Source organism: Galeopterus variegatus, unplaced genomic scaffold, assembly GCF_000696425.1.
Source record: "Galeopterus variegatus unplaced genomic scaffold, G_variegatus-3.0.2 Scaffold6455, whole genome shotgun sequence".
Lineage (NCBI taxonomy): Eukaryota > Metazoa > Chordata > Mammalia > Dermoptera > Cynocephalidae > Galeopterus > Galeopterus variegatus.
The window spans coordinates 61,494-78,584 of NW_007732566.1; the positions used below are offsets into that span (position 1 = coordinate 61,494).

General features: G+C 49.9%; 1 protein-coding gene across 3 annotated transcripts in view; it reads left to right on the forward strand.

Moving 5' to 3' along the window:
* ABLIM3 (actin binding LIM protein family, member 3) overlaps positions 1-17,091 on the forward strand; it is a 59,891-nt gene that overhangs the window by 36,581 nt on the left and 6,219 nt on the right. Inside the window, exons 7-15 of one of the 3 annotated variants that reach the window (XM_008590920.1) lie at positions 3,795-3,950; positions 5,710-5,739; positions 6,389-6,518; positions 7,270-7,368; positions 11,217-11,351; positions 12,485-12,549; positions 13,674-13,821; positions 15,442-15,471; positions 16,217-16,275. In XM_008590920.1, the coding sequence (XP_008589142.1) occupies positions 3,795-3,950; positions 5,710-5,739; positions 6,389-6,518; positions 7,270-7,368; positions 11,217-11,351; positions 12,485-12,549; positions 13,674-13,821; positions 15,442-15,471; positions 16,217-16,275 (852 nt within the window). Of the gene's footprint in view, positions 1-3,794; positions 3,951-5,709; positions 5,740-6,388; positions 6,519-7,269; positions 7,369-8,809; positions 8,858-11,216; positions 11,352-12,484; positions 12,550-13,673; positions 13,822-15,441; positions 15,472-16,216; positions 16,276-17,091 lie in introns of all 3 variants that reach the window. The other 2 variants (XM_008590922.1, XM_008590923.1) reach the window with 2 other exon arrangements.

The following is a 17,091-nucleotide window of genomic DNA, read 5'->3' on the forward strand; positions in this document are numbered from 1 at the left end:
GACTTGCAAACATTAAGAAGAGCTTTCTAATCATGTGAGAAGCCCACGGATGGAACAAACCACCTCCCCCTGCGTGTCCCTGAGCTCTCATCTCCAGAGGCAAAAACAGAGAGACTCATCATTTGCCAGGAATGTGGAGCAGGGACAAGGGTAGAGTTAGATAACCTCAGAGATCCCTTGTGTACATAATTTATTCATTCGTCCAACAAATGTGTGCCAAGCATAGACTCTGTGCTAAGCACTGTGCTCTGTGCTGGGGAAATCATGGTGAACTACACAGCCTGATGCCCATGCTCAGGACACTGAACACATAATGCCATGAATAATCAGTTGTATTTACAAGTTCCAAGAAGAAAAGGTATATGGCTCTCTGGTGGTGCTACAGATGAACTGAGGGACCCGACAGTCTAGGCCGGGTTGGGAGAAGCCACCCCTGAAGGAGAAACGTTTAAGCTCACACATGAGGGATAAACAGAAGGAAGCTAAAGAAAGTGGGAGGGGCAGCACCAGGAGGACTGAAATGAACAGCAGATCTCAGTAGGATTTACTGTGGACTGTTCCAACCTTCTGCAAGTCAAAGGAGCCAAGAAGACCAGAAATGTGGGGAAATAGCCTGTAGCAGGAAACCCACTCCTACTCAGAAGTTCTAGATACAGTCCCCCAAAACAGCCAGCCCCGACCACCACTGCTAGATCATTACTTCAAATCCACATCCAGTTTCCTCTTTGATCCCTGGACAATGCCTATTGATAGGACTCTTTCCCTTCCTTTCTTTCTCTGGTCAAATGAAAAAAAGACGTAAGAGTTATCACTGGCTGCAACTTCAATATGGGTCAATATTACCATATGGCTGTCACAAAAGACTAGCTGCTTTGATCACAGGCTGCAGTCATTGAAGATTCCTGTACGGAACACGAGAGATGATAGTCCCGCAGGTACTATGAACGCGCCAGAACACAGCAGGATTAATGGGCTTTATTTCAGAGCTGTGAGAAGGTTATTGACAAGTGCAGATTCCTGTACGGAACACGAGAGATGATAGTCCCGCAGGTACTATGAACGTGCCAGAACACAGCAGGATTAATGGGCTTTATTTCAGAGCTGTGAGAAGGTTATTGACAAGTGTGAGCAAAGGTGAGCAGAAGAGAGTTACTGGGACGTGAGAGTTCAGGAAGCTGCTGCACTATGATGCTGCTAATCACTGGCTGGTCCCCCTGTGCTACTACTGAGTCTCATTAAACTTTGTGGAATAAGTTAGGCCCTGATGATGCTCCCCTTGGAGTACCAGAGAAAGCCTCCTGCAGTTGCCCTTGTGAGAAGCAGCTCCACTACAGGTACATAATGGCAGCTGGGGACAACTGTGCTCATGCCCTCTTGCTGGGGGCTTCTATGTTGATGTCAGTTGCCCCTTGCATCCCAGCATAGGCACAGGTCTTCCTTCTGCTCTGCTGCTCTCACCTTTCATGGCACCTCCCATTCTGCTGCTCTGGGGAAGGACCACACAGGTCATATGAGCCACGTGTTAAGTCAGATCATTCCATACAAGGCTTCCAAATTTCATGAAAAATCCATCAATCCACTTTGGGGACTTGCAATAAAAGGCAGATAGAATATTGGTTTAATTCTCATAGATACTTGAGATTCGGTATGAAAATAGAATTATCAGTGAACCTGGAGCAGGCAGGTTCTTTCAGACTTTTCAAACTTTGCTACATCCCTCACTGACTTCTAGAATCATCTTCAGGTGGTTTGACTTCAGCCAGCCCCATGTTTTCTCTTCCTTCCTTCCTGGCTAATTATGTTAGGATGCCTCTGATCAATCAGAGTGTCTCCAGACCTAAGGCTCATTTATAGCCCTGTAAACAAGGCAGCTAGAAAGAAATATAAATTTAGTATTATTGAGGTTTGGAGTAAAGTGCCGAGATAAATAATTATGGGTCAAGATGAGTTTTTAAGATGCCAAGGGCTCTCAAGGTCAAAATCTAACATCCCAGGACAACAGGCAGTCACTTCAGCAAGTGGACTCTCCTAATAAGGGTCCCCTTACCCACACACCCCCAAATTGGTACAGACATGGGTGTCTGTGGCAGCAGGCTCTGGAAGAAATCAGATGGCACATCTCAAAGAGTTCAACTGAGGAGGGTTTCAGGAGGGGACCATTCAGAGAGGTGTGGGCAGAGTTAAGGGGACCCACAAGACAGAGTGAGGCCTAAGGACTGTGACAGCAGGACATTGTTACCACCCTAAGTCTAAAGAGACAAGGGAAGGGAACAATGCTATCAGAGCTGGAGCTGCAGAAGAGCAGCCACCAGACAGTAGTCGTGCCCTACCCACAGCCAGGCAGGGAGGTTGCCTGGGAAATGAGTACACCAGCCGCACTCTGCACGCACCATCCAGTCAGTGCAGCCTCCTGCCAGACAAACCCAAATGAGAGCAGGAGAGGTCGTGAGGCAGCCTGGAAGGTTCAGGGCACAGATCCAGCCACAGAAGGGTAGACAGTGGGTCTAGGGACAATGGAGACTAAACAGCACGGTGCCCAAACAGCAGTGGGATGGGACAGGGATAGAAGAGTGAAAGGGCCTGGGGAAGCTTACGAAGTATTTATGAATGCTGCTCTCTCTAAAGTAGTCTTGGTGCTAGGACTTTACCTGGCCCCTGTAGCATTGGGAGAACGTTATGAGGACAATGTGGTCTTCTCGAATTCTCTATCTAATGGCCTCTGTCTTAACTGACCTCACTCTAGGACCTTGCAAGTCTCAGTAGTTACAGAAGGGGCAGATCTTGGTTGACATAGCAGGAACCAGGTCACAGAGGGAACAGCTGGAGGACGTGGACATGGAAGGGACATGGGCTATGACATGCAAGGGGAAGCTGTCTCAATCTGCGCAGCTCTAGAGGGCTGAACTCAGGCGAAGTAAAGTAGAAGTTAGAGGCTCATTTCAGTTCCATGTAAGGAGCAGCATTCTGAGTCTAGCCTTCTGACAATGTAAGACAGTAAACTCCCCATCCGGGAGAGGCCACTGCAGAGGGCGGGCTCTCAGGCCAGACTACCTGAGTTCAAGTTCTGGTTTTGCTACTTATTAGATGTGTGACCTTGGGCAAGTTAATTTATTTTTCTGTGCCTATGTTTCCTTATTCAAAACAAGGATAATATTAGTACCTATTACTAGAGTTGTGAGTTGTGTGGATTAACTGAGTTAATTCATATAACAAACTTGAGACAGGGCCTGGCTCATAATAAATGTTCACCAAATGTTAGCTAGTGTTTTACTATGATGATTTGTTTTTTTTGGTTTTTTTTTTTTTTTTTTACTTTTTTTGTTTTTTGTTTTTTGTCTTTACTGTCATCATCTTCTTCAAGGATGCTGTGAGTTGGGATATCCTAACTGGTGAGGTTGAAGGCAGTCAGCACCCAGGCTGCACAGTTGAGACTGGATTCAAACCTACTAGCTAAGTGGTGCAAGTTGGAGAACCCTTCAATCCTCAGTTTCCTCATCTGAAAAATAGGAATAATATTGACACTTACTTCACAGAGGCGTTATGACATTTCCTGTAAAGCATGGGCCCTCACAAACAGTACGTGCTCAGTAAATGTGAGCCCTGTTGGAATGGATGGCCTCTGAGACCATTCTTATTCTAACACTCTATGATTCTTCTATTTGATACTAATATTTTGTTTTTAGTGGAAACTGGAGAAGCTCGTTCCTCCTGTACCTTGTTTTTGCTTCCTCTCTCCATTCTTTTTTCCCCTCTTATCTTTCTGCTTCTTTCCTGTCCATTTCCCTCTTTCCCAGGCTAAAGTGGATAATGAGATCCTTAATTACAAAGACCTGGCAGCTCTCCCCAAGGTTAAGTCCATCTACGAGGTGCAGCGCCCCGACCTCATTTCCTACGAGCCTCATTCCAGATACACGTCCGATGAAATGCTGGAGAGATGTGGCTATGGAGAGGTATCACGACTTGCCCTTCTCCCTGGGCTGCTGTAGGAGAGGAGGTCCCACTGGAGTCCCTAGCCCGCTCCATCACAGGCAGTTTAGCCTCCACAGGGCTGGCTCCCAGACTCTTTTAAACTGGAATTTATAACCAACATTTAAAAATCAAGGGATTTCATCCAAAAATCTGGCTTTCTGGCTTTTCTTGAAAAGTCAGAGCTGGCAACATTATACCTGTATTTCCACCATCTGGAGATGGATAGCAGCGCCCCCTGTAGACAGGACAGGGGCTCCCCAGTCCTCACAACTCCCCATTAAATCCTAACACTGAAGCCTGGAGTCTGTGACCACTTATCCCTTGAGTTGTTTTCTCACAGTGGAGAATTTTTCTTATACTAAGCCCCTGGCTCTTATCCCCTGCCAGGCTCAATGGCCATTTAGGTTTATAATCCCTGATTAAGCATGTTCTCTGTTTTCTCCACCTGGCCTTAAGCCCCTGTGCTCAGAGGAAGAGACACTTGAGTTGTTTTCTCACAGTGGAGAATTTTTCTTATACTCAGCCCCTGGCTCTTATCCCCTGCCAGGCTCAATGGCCATTTAGGTTTATAATCCCTGAGTAAGCATGTTCTCTGTTTTCTCCACCTGGCCTTAAGCCCCTGTGCTCAGAGGAAGAGACACTTTTATAAAGATTCAGCATCAGATGGCTTTTGAAATCATTAAATGGTTTCTAGGCAAGAGAAAAAGTGTTCTCTAGAGAGGGCAGGGTGGCCATGACACTGGAGGTCCGGGCAGTCTATATCCCTGGAGATTTCAAACCCCAGCTCAGGCCTTCTGAGCTGAGATCATTTGGAGCAGAAGGAGCCCCAGCCTGGTGGGCAGAGTGTTAGGCTCTTGTCCCAGCTCCACCATAACTAGCCTTGTGACCTCGGGCAAGGCCCCTTCCTCTCTAAAGGGGCTGTAGTTCTGCTTGCCTGAAAAGCCCAATGCTGAGATTCCCTGGATCTGGCCAGGAAAAAGGGATCAAGTGTTTGGTAGAAACTGATTCTCCTGACGTTAGAGATAGCAAACTAGGGCCCCAGGCCACACCTCAGATTTGTTTTGTTTCACTCACAAAGTGTCTTTTCAGAGTGTAAATTAGTTGTCAACATGTAAACATTGGGAGAGTTCACATAAGAAGCTGCATTTCTGACTTGTCTGTGAAGATTAAGATGCTGGGTTAACATGGGGCAGGCATCAGCATGGCCTTGACATGCTGGAGCTGGGTGGCAGCGACCCTCTTCACTAGGGACATCCCACCTCCAGGTGGATGCACCACCCACCAGCTCAGCTCCCTCATTGACGGCAGCAGCCTGGGGCTCCCTTGGCTCTATAGTTGGGTCCCCTGCCCTGGGCATTGTCCTTGTGAACCACAGAGGGGTCGTGAACCAGCAGAGAGACAGGGCGGGGAAAATAGCTCTGAGCTTGCAGTGGAGAAGCCGGGGGCCAAGTGGAGACCTTGGTACTTCCTCCCTGAGCGGCCCTGAGCCTTCACATTCCCTCCCTGAGCCTTGGTTTTTCCATTTGTAAAGAGAGGGCAGGCTAACCTCGAGGTTTCCTACCTCCCATCAGCAATGTTGACATTCTGGAATCCTAAGGAAGGCTGTTATCTGGAGAGGGATGCCAAGGGGTGGCTGCAGCCCCTCTCTCTGCCGAACCATCTAACCATACTCTGCCCCTTCCTCTCTCCCTCCTTTTTCTCCTGCTCCTTCCATGACTGCCTTCAAACTTTGCTTCTAAGTCGCTGGGAACGTTATCTCCCTACTCGCAGGTAATTAAGCTGATAAAGAATTAAGTTGATATGTAAAAGGTCGGGGAGACCTTTTATATAATTGTGTCCCTTTGTGCTGACTTCACCCCTCCTCAGCTCCCCCAGGGGGGCCCCAAGCCCTTGCCCATGGTGCTCTTTCCACCCAGGGCAGAGATGGAGAAACTCAGGAGCATGCCCTGGAGTGAGTGGCGGGGGCATAAGGGATGATACGGTTGGGAGAACTCGACTACCCCTCCTCAGCTCCCCCAGGGGGGCCCCAAGCCCTTGCCCATGGTGCTCTTTCCACCCAGGGCAGAGATGGAGAAACTTAGGAGCATGCCCTGGAGTGAGTGGCGGGGGCATAAGGGATGATACGGTTGGGAGAACTCGACGTGCCCTTCCTACCCAGAGACAGCCTTCCTCATGTTTCTGCGGTCCCTGGTCAGATTGCAGGGACTAACCCGTGGGTTCCATTCAAGGGCCTGCAAGTGATGGGTGAGGCCGTGAAAATGCTCTATTGCCCTCTTCAGGGTATAGGTGTAACTCAGGGAAGGGGTCTCTGTATTCGTGCCTCTAAATCCCAGTCATGTCATACCCCACTTGCCTGCTGGACCTTTGGCCACAGGCCCACCTAATTCCAGCCTTGCTCACAGCCCCACTTCCTCCCCAGGACATCTACGAGAACCTGGACCTCCGGCAGAGACGGGCCTCCAGCCCGGGATACATCGACTCCCCCACCTACAGTCGACAGAGCATGTCCCCCACCTTCCCCCGCTCTCCTCACCACTACTACCGCTCTGGTAAGGAAGGGGACACCCCAGAGGGAGAGGAAGTGCCAGGGGGAGACGCAGTACAGCACGAGGCTCCCCTGTGGTCTCTGTCAAAGCAGGGTCCTCCTGTCAAAGCAAGGCCCTCTGGAGGCCTGTGGCCACCCAGTGACCAGCTAGGCCTCACTGAGTCCCTGAGATGTCCCTGGCCGGGGAGTGGTGGGGTTTGTGGCACTAAGAAGCAGCAGGAAGGAGAGGGGAATGTCCTGTGGCCCTGGCTGGAAGAAGACTCCTTCATCCTCATGCTCGGGCCTGCCCCACCCAGAGGGTAGACCCAGGAGATCGAAACAGGGCTGTGGACTGGCCTTCACCCGAGGCCCAGCCCTACCCAACCAGTCACACCGTCCACTGTCCCCTGAGGTTGGGAGTGCAGCAGGCGCTTGGATGGAGGAAAGGAGAAAGTAAGGGAGGGGACCGGGAGGGGCAGGGAGCTGGGAGGCACGAAGTCACCCTCCTGAAGCTCCATCAAGTGGATTCTGACAACCCACACAATCAGAGTGTGGGGTCAGGCAAGGAAACAAGGTCGAGCCTGTCTCTGCAGATGCGCTGCATGAGAGCACATGCTTCCTCCAACGCTGGAGCCCGAGCACGCTGGGGCACCCAGCCCCATCCCCCACCCCTGCTGTCATCACCTCGCTGCTTCCTCAACTGCCACCGCGTTGTTAATGCCTGTTTTCTCTGTGCCTCTGTTCTCTTGGGACCACTGCCTGCGTGCCTGCTCCAGGGCCCGAGAGTGGCCGGAGCTCTCCATACCATAGCCAGTTAGATGTGAGGTCCTCCACTCCAACCTCTTACCAGGCTCCCAAGCACTTTCACATCCCAGGTAGGCGCTGCTAGCCCGGAATTCCCAGCATGGGTGCATGCTCCAGGGGGTCACTGGGCGCCCAAGTCACCCACTTAATGCTGCACAGGCACTGAGGAGAAGCAGGTTTCTGGGGGACCCTCCCTAACCAGTCGCCTACACTAACTCACCCTCCAGCCCCAATATGCCCTCGGCTTTAGTCAACCCACTTCATAGAACCAGCCTTGATCAGAACCACAAGCAAGCAGCCCAGAGAAGAACAGCCTAGAGGAGAAAAGACGCAGGGAGCTAGTGTGAAATGCCTCGAATGTCTGAGGGCTGTGATGGGCGCAGCACTAACACATAGTGGTGAAGGCCACAGGCTTTTGCATCAAAGCTCTTGGGGCTGAATCCCAATTCTGCTGCTATAAGCTCATGACCTTGGGCTGGTGACTTGGCTTCCCTGAGCCTTTATTGTTCAATCTGCACAACCAGGCACTGTCTGAGCCCTGAGCTTGCAGCTGTGCTCAACCCAGCCCAGATCCAGTCTTCATGGTGTTTATGTTCTAATGTGGGGAGAAAGATAATAAATGAATAAATAAATACGAAAAAGATACTTTCAGGTAATGAAAGATTCTATAAGCATTAAAAGAAACAGTGCACTGTGAGAGAGTGACTGGGGTGGGGAAGGCTGGGTGAGGTGGGGTGGTCAGGAAGGGCTTCTTGGAGGAGGTGACATTAAAGCTGAAAGATAAGAAGGAGCCAGGCATGTGAAGATCTCATGGGAAAACATCCTAGGCAAGTATAAAGTCAGTGTGCTGGAGGTAGTGACAGAAGATGAGAGGAAGGCAGGGGCTTGATGACATTACAGATGTGGTTTGGACAAGGTCCCACCCTGAGTTACAGCAGAGCCGGGCCTGGACCCCAGTCTCCTAACTCTGAGCTCAGCTCTTCACTCAACACTCACTCTCCCCCCAAGAGCTTGTCCTGCTGTTTCACATACACTGTTTTCAACTGTCCCAGAGGGGTCCCGTCCTGTCTGTCTTTGAGGGAAGGGTGGGAAGATCGTGCTGACACTTGGCTGCAGCATCCTGGGGACTTTCACTTGGAATGAGGCGTGACCACTGGATGGAGGCCGTGGACACCTTCCTGCATGGAGTTCTGCTGAGCGTGCACCCACCTGTGCCTGCATGCCCACCATTCAAAACCCAAGCCCCTTCCTCAGCACCATTGAATCCATCCATTCCTCTCCCCCCTCCACACTTGGAACCTGTTGGGATGAGAGGTTGGAGGTTCAACTTTGGAACAGGAAGTCTGCCAGGGGAAAGATGGTGGTCCCTTGGAAAAAGTTGCTGACCATCTCTCTCTTCTGAGATCAACTGACCAAGTCCTGTCTCCCTTTCTCCTCTCTCTCACTCTTTCTCTCTCTCTCTCTTTCTCTCCCTCTCTCTCTGTCCTGGTACCTTCCTGGTCTGTCTGGCAGCTGGAGAAAGTAACATCTACCGGAAACCCCCGATCTACAAACGGCATGGTATGATCAGAGGCAGATAGGGCTTGGCCAGACAAGAGTGGGGGCGGGGGGAAGTTAACCATCTATGCAGATGCTCTGCACAGGCCACCAAGAGCAACATAACACAAGGTCACAACTCGACTCTTCTTGTTGGTTGCCCCCCATCACTCAGGGTGACATTGGGGAGGAGTTTGGTGTCATTTCAAAAGAGCAAGGAAGGCCTCATGTCCCCTAAATCCTTTCCCACCGCTTCCCCAATCCCTCCTTACCTGCTGTCTGGTGTCCTAAATTCCATGATCAGAGAAATCCTTGTACAATGCACATTCCCCTGGGAGAGTCACACTCCAAGGCACTGATACTCAGAAATGTTTATTAGAATCAGAGGGGATGCATGCAGATTCCTGGGCCTTACCCCAGACTTACTGAATTGGAATTTTGTATTTATAACAGTTTCTCCAGGTGATTCTGATGCCTGGCCTGGCTTGGGAAGCCCTGCTCTAAGCCAATCTCAGTCACAGTCTCCTGAGAGTGACTGGAGACTTGCAGAAGGGATGTAAATGAGAAAGGATCAGGAAATCACTTTATTCCTTCATTCATTCAGTGTTTCTTAGAGAATGGTCTATGGACCATCTGCATCTGAAAGAGAGACTTATTAAAAACATAGATTCCCGAACTCCTTCCAAGCCCCAGACTCCCTTAATTAGAAATACTAGTGTGTGGCCCAAGGATCTGCACTATAACTGGCTTTGTCCATGATTCTTACCTGCACTCAGTGTGAGAACTACCAAGTCATTCACCACTGAGACCTCCTGTTCATTGTTGCAAAAAGCACTTACTGAGCCTCAGTAAGATAAGCACATCCTTCCTTTGAGGATGCAGAGGAGCAGCTGCCGCCCTGTGCACCCTCACTTGCTTATGGGTCTAGTTGGATACCAGAGGGGAGCACAAAATTGGATGAGGTTGGAGATGGGCGAAGCAGTCCTGCACCCAGATCTGAACTAACTAGAGCTGGTGAAAGGGACAGTACAAGTATAAATAGTGACCCTGCTATTCAGACAAACATCCTCAGTTTCGGAGGGGGCTGAGCAGGGGGTCCAAGGTGAGTCTGTGAGCACATGCTAATGTACATGTGGCTGTGTAGGACATACCATGTGCCCCTGAGTGGCCATAGAAAGGTGCCAACCCCGACAAGGGTAGTTTGACTTTATATCCAGAAAAGACTCCTGGGTCCCAAGCTTCTCAGGACTTCGTGAGATTTTGCAGGTGGGCTGTGAGGGGTAGCTCCAAAACAGACTTAGGATGAGTCTGGGGTGGAGGTGGATTGCATGTATAAGAGGGCAGATGAAATGGCTATATGCGATTGGCCAGGAGGAGCTGCCAGGAGCTTGATCAAGAGGAGAATGTGAAAGATTTGGAAGCAAGAGCTGCTGGGGACTGGTGCAGAGCCTGGAGCTGGCTCAAGCCAGAACCCGCCACTGCTCTGGCTATGCAGAGCATAGAGCTTGTTCCTAAAGCTTCTCTATAGCTGTCCCTGAGAAATGATTGCAGAGCCACACTCGTTCCCCAGCCCCTCTCTTTCTACCCTGTCAGCCTGTCACCAATCTTTGAGCCACTCTCAAGTCACTGCCCTGGAGATATTTGTTCCTGCACTGGGTTTTTGTTCACCCTGTCATGGGCTTACTTCTGGTAGAAGCCTGGAGCTGGATGGCACCAGAGCCAGCAGACCAATTCTCACACTTACAAATGAGGGAACTGAGGCAGAGGGGGGCAGGATCTTCCCAGTATTGCAACTGAGTTAAGTGGCAGAGCTGGAGCCAGAACCCAGCTTTGCTGACCCCCTGTGCAGTGCTCCTTCCTTTGGGCCATGTAGTCTCCCCAAGCAGGATGTGAAGAGAAGGTTGACCAGCCTCAACATGCATCATGGCCCTGACTGGCAATCTCACCCTCGAGGAGGTCCAAATCCATAGCAAGGCAGGCTTGTAAAGGGTTAAGAAGGTAAGGCAGGCTCACCTGGGACCTGTCAAGTCTTACTTTGAGGAGCCACAGCTTTCGTGTTCACTCAGGAGCAGACCTAAGAGTCCATGTAATGTGCTAGAAGGAGCCCTGGGCTGGGGTCTGGTCCAATTCCAGTGCTTTCTTTGTAGTTTTGAGTAAGCCCCTTCCCCTCTCTGGCATTCATATTCCCAAATGTAAAATGAAGGGTTGGCCCCAGTGCTTTTCCGGTTCTAATGCTCCTTGTCCCAGACCCTCTTACCAGAGACTCCACCTTAAAGTGGCCTCACTCCCCTGGGCTGGAAGCTGGCAGAGATAAGGAAAGGGGTGCACAGTTCCGGCCAGGACACTCTGCCTTCCTGAAGCACTCTCCTTGGGTCCTTTGCAGGTGATTTGTCTACAGCAACCAAGAGCAAAACCAGTGAAGACATCAGTCAGGCCTCCAAGTACAGTCCAGTCTACTCGCCAGACCCCTACTATGCTGCAGAGTCTGAGTACTGGACCTACCATGGGTCCCCCAAAGGTAACATTTCCATGGGTCCCTGGGGCCAGAGCCCTATCATCTGTGCCAAGGACACAGGAGATCAGGACAGACAGTCACCCATTCCTTCACACACTCATTCCGAATAAGAATGCATATGGTGTATAACTGAGGACTTTTATTCATTCAACAAGCATGTATTAAGGGCCAGCCATGGGCCTAGAGATACACTGGAGAGCAAAACATACCAGGTCCCTGCCCTTGTGGAGGAGACCTAAGTCCCATCTGTGAGAGGGAGGTGATATACAAAGGGTAGGAGAGCTGATGGCAAGGGCATGCTGTCCAGCTAGAAGATGACAAAAGCTTCTCGGCTGCTATAGGAAGAGTGACAGGAGATCAAATCAGCAGAGAATGTAGAAACACACCTGCAAAGACCCAGGATGGGAATGGGAGTGTGGGTTCCACTGGAGGAAAGAGAAGCTGTCAGCCTAACCTTGAGCTTGGACAGGGAGGACAGAGAGTGGGGCATGAGGGAGGTGTCCGTGGGTTGGGGTAAGGATTTTGGTTATCATCCTAAATAGTGAGAAGCCACAGAAAGGAGTGACATGATCTCATTTGTGCCTTTGAGAGACCACTTTGGCTGTAGGGTGAAAAATGGCTTGGAGTATAGAAAAAGAGAGGATGTGGGGAAATGGAAGGCTCTCAGAAATACCCTGGCGGGGGTCTTGGTGGTCTGCAGGGCACCACCCCACCCATCAGGCAGCCCAAGCTGTTCCTTCCAAGTTAGGGAAAAATTTTTGTCGAGATCCACTTTGATTCAACACACGCCTTTACTAATTGAATGTCCATTCTGGGCAAAGCTTCGTGGAAGCTCAAAGATGACTCATTCATCACCTCCAAAGAATCCTCCATTTAGCAAAAGAGTTAAGACACAAATACAAGTATAACCCAAAGTGGGCAGTGATCAGTACCCACAGGAGACAGTCAGTGTTCAGAGTCTGCAAAGACAGGAGAGACCACTCCCAGTAGGCATGGGGTATCTTAGAGAAGATGATTTCAATTGCAAAAAAAAAAAAAGAAAGAAAGAAAAAAGAATAACCAACTCCAAGTGGCTTAAGCCAGGGCAGGCTGAGGGGGAGCACATACCGAGGCTGATCCTCTCTGTCTTTTGGCAGTGCCCCGAGCCAGAAGGTTCTCATCAGGAGGAGAGGAGGACGATTTTGACCGCAGCATGCACAAGGTAAGCAGGCCACACCACTGAATAAGATGCTTAGAGGGTATCACTGAGGATTTTTTCATTTGCAAGTAACAGAAACCAAATTCAAATTCACTTATGATAGGAAAAAGAAATGCATAGCTTTGCATAAGTGAAAAGTCAAACGATAGGATTAGCTTCAGGTATGACCAGATCTAGCTGCTCAAAAAAAAAAAAAAAAGGACCATAGGGAGATTGTCACTTTCTTCTGTTGTGGGGCTTGCATTGGTTTCAGGCTTGGAAGGTTGTTCTCATGTATTGGTAAGTGAGCTCCAGCAACACTCGTTCGTTGCTGGTGAGAATGTAAAATGGTGCATCTAATGTGGAAAGCATTTTGGCAGTTCCTCAAAAAGTTAAACACAGAATTACCATATGACCCAGCAATCCCACTCTTACGTATATACCCAAAAAACTGAAAATGGGGACTCAAACAAACACAGGTACACCCATGCTCATAGCAGCACTATTCACAAGGGCCAAAAGGGGGAAACAACCCAAAGTCCATCAAATGATGAATGGATAAACAAAATGAAGCACTGATACATGCCACAATGTGGATGAGCCTCAAAAACATCATGCTTAGTGAAAGAAGCCAAACACAAAAGCATGCATATTCTATGATTCCATTTATGTGAAATATCCAGAATAGGCAAATCCATAGAGACAGAACGCAGATTGGTGATTACCAGGGGTTGGGGGAGAAGGGAATGGGTAGTGACTGCTTAATGGGCACAGGGTCTCCTTTGAGTGTAATAAAGATGTTCTGAAACTAGATAGCGGTGGTGGTTGCACACCACTGTGAATATACTAAATGCCACTGAATGGTTTACTTTAAAATGGTTAATTTTAAATTATGTTATTTTTATCCCATCACTGGCCTGGCCAGCTTTTCTGTGCCCACCACCAGAGCCCCACCCAGACCACAGGACTCCTACAAGAGAGATGATGTCCCAAAGGAAAATATGGGTGTTACAAGGGAGGGGTGCTGGGAAGGCAAAAATGATGAGGTTTGCTAGAGAGGGTCCTCCGGCTCAGCCTTTCCCAAGCCTGTTCCATGCCAGAGTCCTTTGTTTCCTTCCAACTTCATCATGCTCCTCTGGCACCCGCAGCTCCAGAGTGGCATTGGACGGCTGATTCTGAAGGAGGAGATGAAGGCCCGGTCTAGCTCCTACGCGGATCCCTGGACCCCTCCCCGGAGCTCCACCAGCAGCCGGGAGGCCCTGCACACAGCTGGTTATGAGATGTCCCTCAATGGCTGTAAGCACTGCTCTGGAAGCCCGACAGGGTGGGGGCACTTTCCTCCATGACTGGCTGGCGTTGGTGGGTGTTCACTTTGAGCTGACACCCTGGGAGGCACGTCCATGCATCCTCTCTCTCCTTCCTCACAGCAGCCCTGTGCAGTGGGTGCCATTATCACCCCACATGTTTAGATGGGGGCTAAGGCACAGGAGGCTTTGGTAACTTGACCACAGTTGCTCAGTCTGTAAGTGATGGAGTTCACTTAATACAGTCCCCTGCTTGTTTTTACAAATAAAGTTTCTTTGGAACACATCCAGCCCCAAATTCAATCCCTTGGGCTAACAGAGGAATCAGAGAGGCTGGCCACGAAAGTTAATCCCAGAGCCTCCCACTCGCCTCCATCTCTGGTGCCCCCTTGGGGAGCCTCACCTGGGTCTAGAATACAGATTTAGCAAGGGACTGCATGGAGCACCAGATAAAACCATGCTGTGCCCTGAGCAGTCACTCCCACTTCTTTGGGCTACCTGAAGCCATGATTTCCTATCAGGGTCAGTTTAAAGAAAAATGTTTTCTCATAGTCTGAATGGCTCCAAGATATGGGAGCCTGCCTCCTGTGGTAGGGAGCCTACTCACCTGGAGGTGTACAAGCAGAGGCCTCATTCAAGCACTTCATCTTGAGAATTTCATTGTAAGCTCCTCCCTGTTCCTGGGCACACACACATACTCTGTCTGCCTCTGGCTTTTCTTACCCCTCTGGGATTCAGTCCTGCCAGGAAATCCCATCTCAGATCAATACTTGTTGGATAGTAAAAGGCATAGTTTATTATACTTATGTGTTCCAGGAATTTGTAGATACATAATAACTCCTGGTCTTCACAGAGACCCACAATGTAAAGGGATTAATATCACCCATTTTACAGATGAGAGAACTGAGGTTAAGCCATTTGCACAAAGTCAGAAAGCCAGTAAGTGATTGAGCCATGATCAGACCCAAGTTGGAGTGAACCCAAAGCATGAGCTTTTCCCCCTTCACCATATTGTACCTTGACTGTCAGTGAGATTGAAGATGGGGGGGGGGGGGAGGATAAAGCCAGTTTTATGAAGGTTTTGTATGTGTCAGGCTCTGTACTAAGTATCTTACTGTATTCTGTCATATATTCCTCACAATGACCCTATAAGGGAGACACTATCACTCCCCACTTATAGACCAGAAAACTGAAGCATGATTAAGTAATTCGTCTGCAATTAGGTCTGTACTAATTCAGTGCCAGGATGAGCCTGTTCCCCTGTCTGACCACTGAGGGGCACTGTTTTCAACCCCTGGCTCTGGGCTTTGTGCAGTGCACACCAATGCTACTCAAAGTTCAACTCCATTCAACCGCATCTGTGCAGCAAATATCCCAGAGTATCTGCTCTGTGCCAGATGCCAGCCTAGGATCTGGGCAGGGGAGGGAGGATGCCATGCAGATGGGACAACTGGAAACTGACCAATGGGAAAGGAGGCACCGAAGGAGGCCCCTCCTCCCTGCCAGCCAGGTTGACCAGGTATGGGAGCCATGTCCCATTGTCTCCGTGAACTGTCTCCACCAAGTCTGTCTGTCCCCATGAACACTGATCTCTGGCTTTTCTCTCTTGCAGCCCCTCGTTCTCACTACCTGGCTGATAGTGGTATGTTCTACCTGCCCTTCCTCCAGCCTACTGTGTCCTGTGAGGGCCAGAGCTGAGTCAGCTGCATTCCCCATAGCTCTGATGACCATACGACATGGATGTGCTAGTACAGTCCTGATCTCAAGTCATCTACCCATTTTGTTTGTCAGATTGTGGGTCTCCGTTTGGAGTTCTAGAACCAGAGTTGCCATGTCAAACAGCTCCCAGAGAGAAAGAAAGGTCACGTGTCTTTTCCACCCACCTGGGAGCCTGGCTGTCTGGTTCTGACCTTGACTCCAATCCCAGGACCTTCCTCCAGAGCCACCCGGTGGCCAGGACACAGAGGTCCATAATAGCAGGATAGATGTATGTAAGTAGAGGCCAGGAGAGTATACAAGTGGGTGCCTCAGGTGGGCCTAGAATTCCACCAGGATGAGGTACCTCTGAGACGGTCAAGTGGCAAATCTGGAGAGCATCACGGTGGCCAGGACACAGAGGTCCATAATAGCAGGATAGATGTATGTAAGTAGAGGCCAGGAGAGTATACAAGTGGGTGCCTCAGGTGGGGCTAGAATTCCACCAGGATGAGGTACCTCTGAGACGGTCAAGTGGCAAATCTGGAGAGCATCAGGAAGAGCTGGTGACCTCTGGCTCCCACCCCTTTCCACTGGGTCAGGAGTAATATTGGCCATTTGTAGCCAAGTGAACTCAGGGAGAGGGACCCTGGCTTGGGCTCCTGGCAATTGCTCTGGCTCCTTCTTTTCAGATCCCCTCATCTCCAAATCTGCCTCCCTGCCTGCCTACAGAAGAAACGGGCTGCACAGGGTAAGAGGGTTGTGCCGGGGGACATTGCCCCCAAGATGCTAACAAGTGCAGCATTAGCTCATTGTTATGATTACTTATGGGTGAAACCTGGGCAAAGGCCTTGGTGATCAAAGTGGGTTAACTGAGAGAACTCAATGGCCATGACTTGCCTCCCTCCCTTACGATCCCTATGTGTAAAGGAGCCTCCCCGGGAGGGGCTGGGGCACAACTAGTACTTATTGGGCAATTACTCTGTGCCAGGCACTGAGCTAAGCAGTTTCCAAGCACTAACGCACATAACCTTCACAACCCAGGGAGGTAGTTACTATTGTTAACCCTATTTTGTGGATGAAGGAATGGAGGCACAGAGAGGTGAGGTGACTTACCCAAGCTCTCACAGCCGGGAATGGTGCAGCCAGGATTCGAGCCCAGGCCAACTGACCCCACTGCCCACACCCGGCTGCCATGCTCCACTGGCCTCTAATATGGCTGTGGTCTTCTGAGCTCTTTGATGGCCTGTGACATAAAACCTTCGTGGAAGCAGTGAGTTGGTTTAAAGGCTGAAAGGGAATGTTCATTGTTATGATTACTTATGGGTGAAACCTGGGCAAAGGCCTTGGTGATCAAAGTGGGTTAACTGAGAGAACCCAATGGCCATGACTTGCCTCCCTCCCTTATGATCCCTATGTGTAAAGGAGCCTCCCTGGGAGGGGCTGGGGCACAACTAGTACTTATTGGGCAATTACTCTGTGCCAGGCACTGAGCTAAGCAGTTTTCAAGCACTAACGCACATAACCTTCACAACCCAGGGAGGTAGTTACTATTGTTAACCCTATT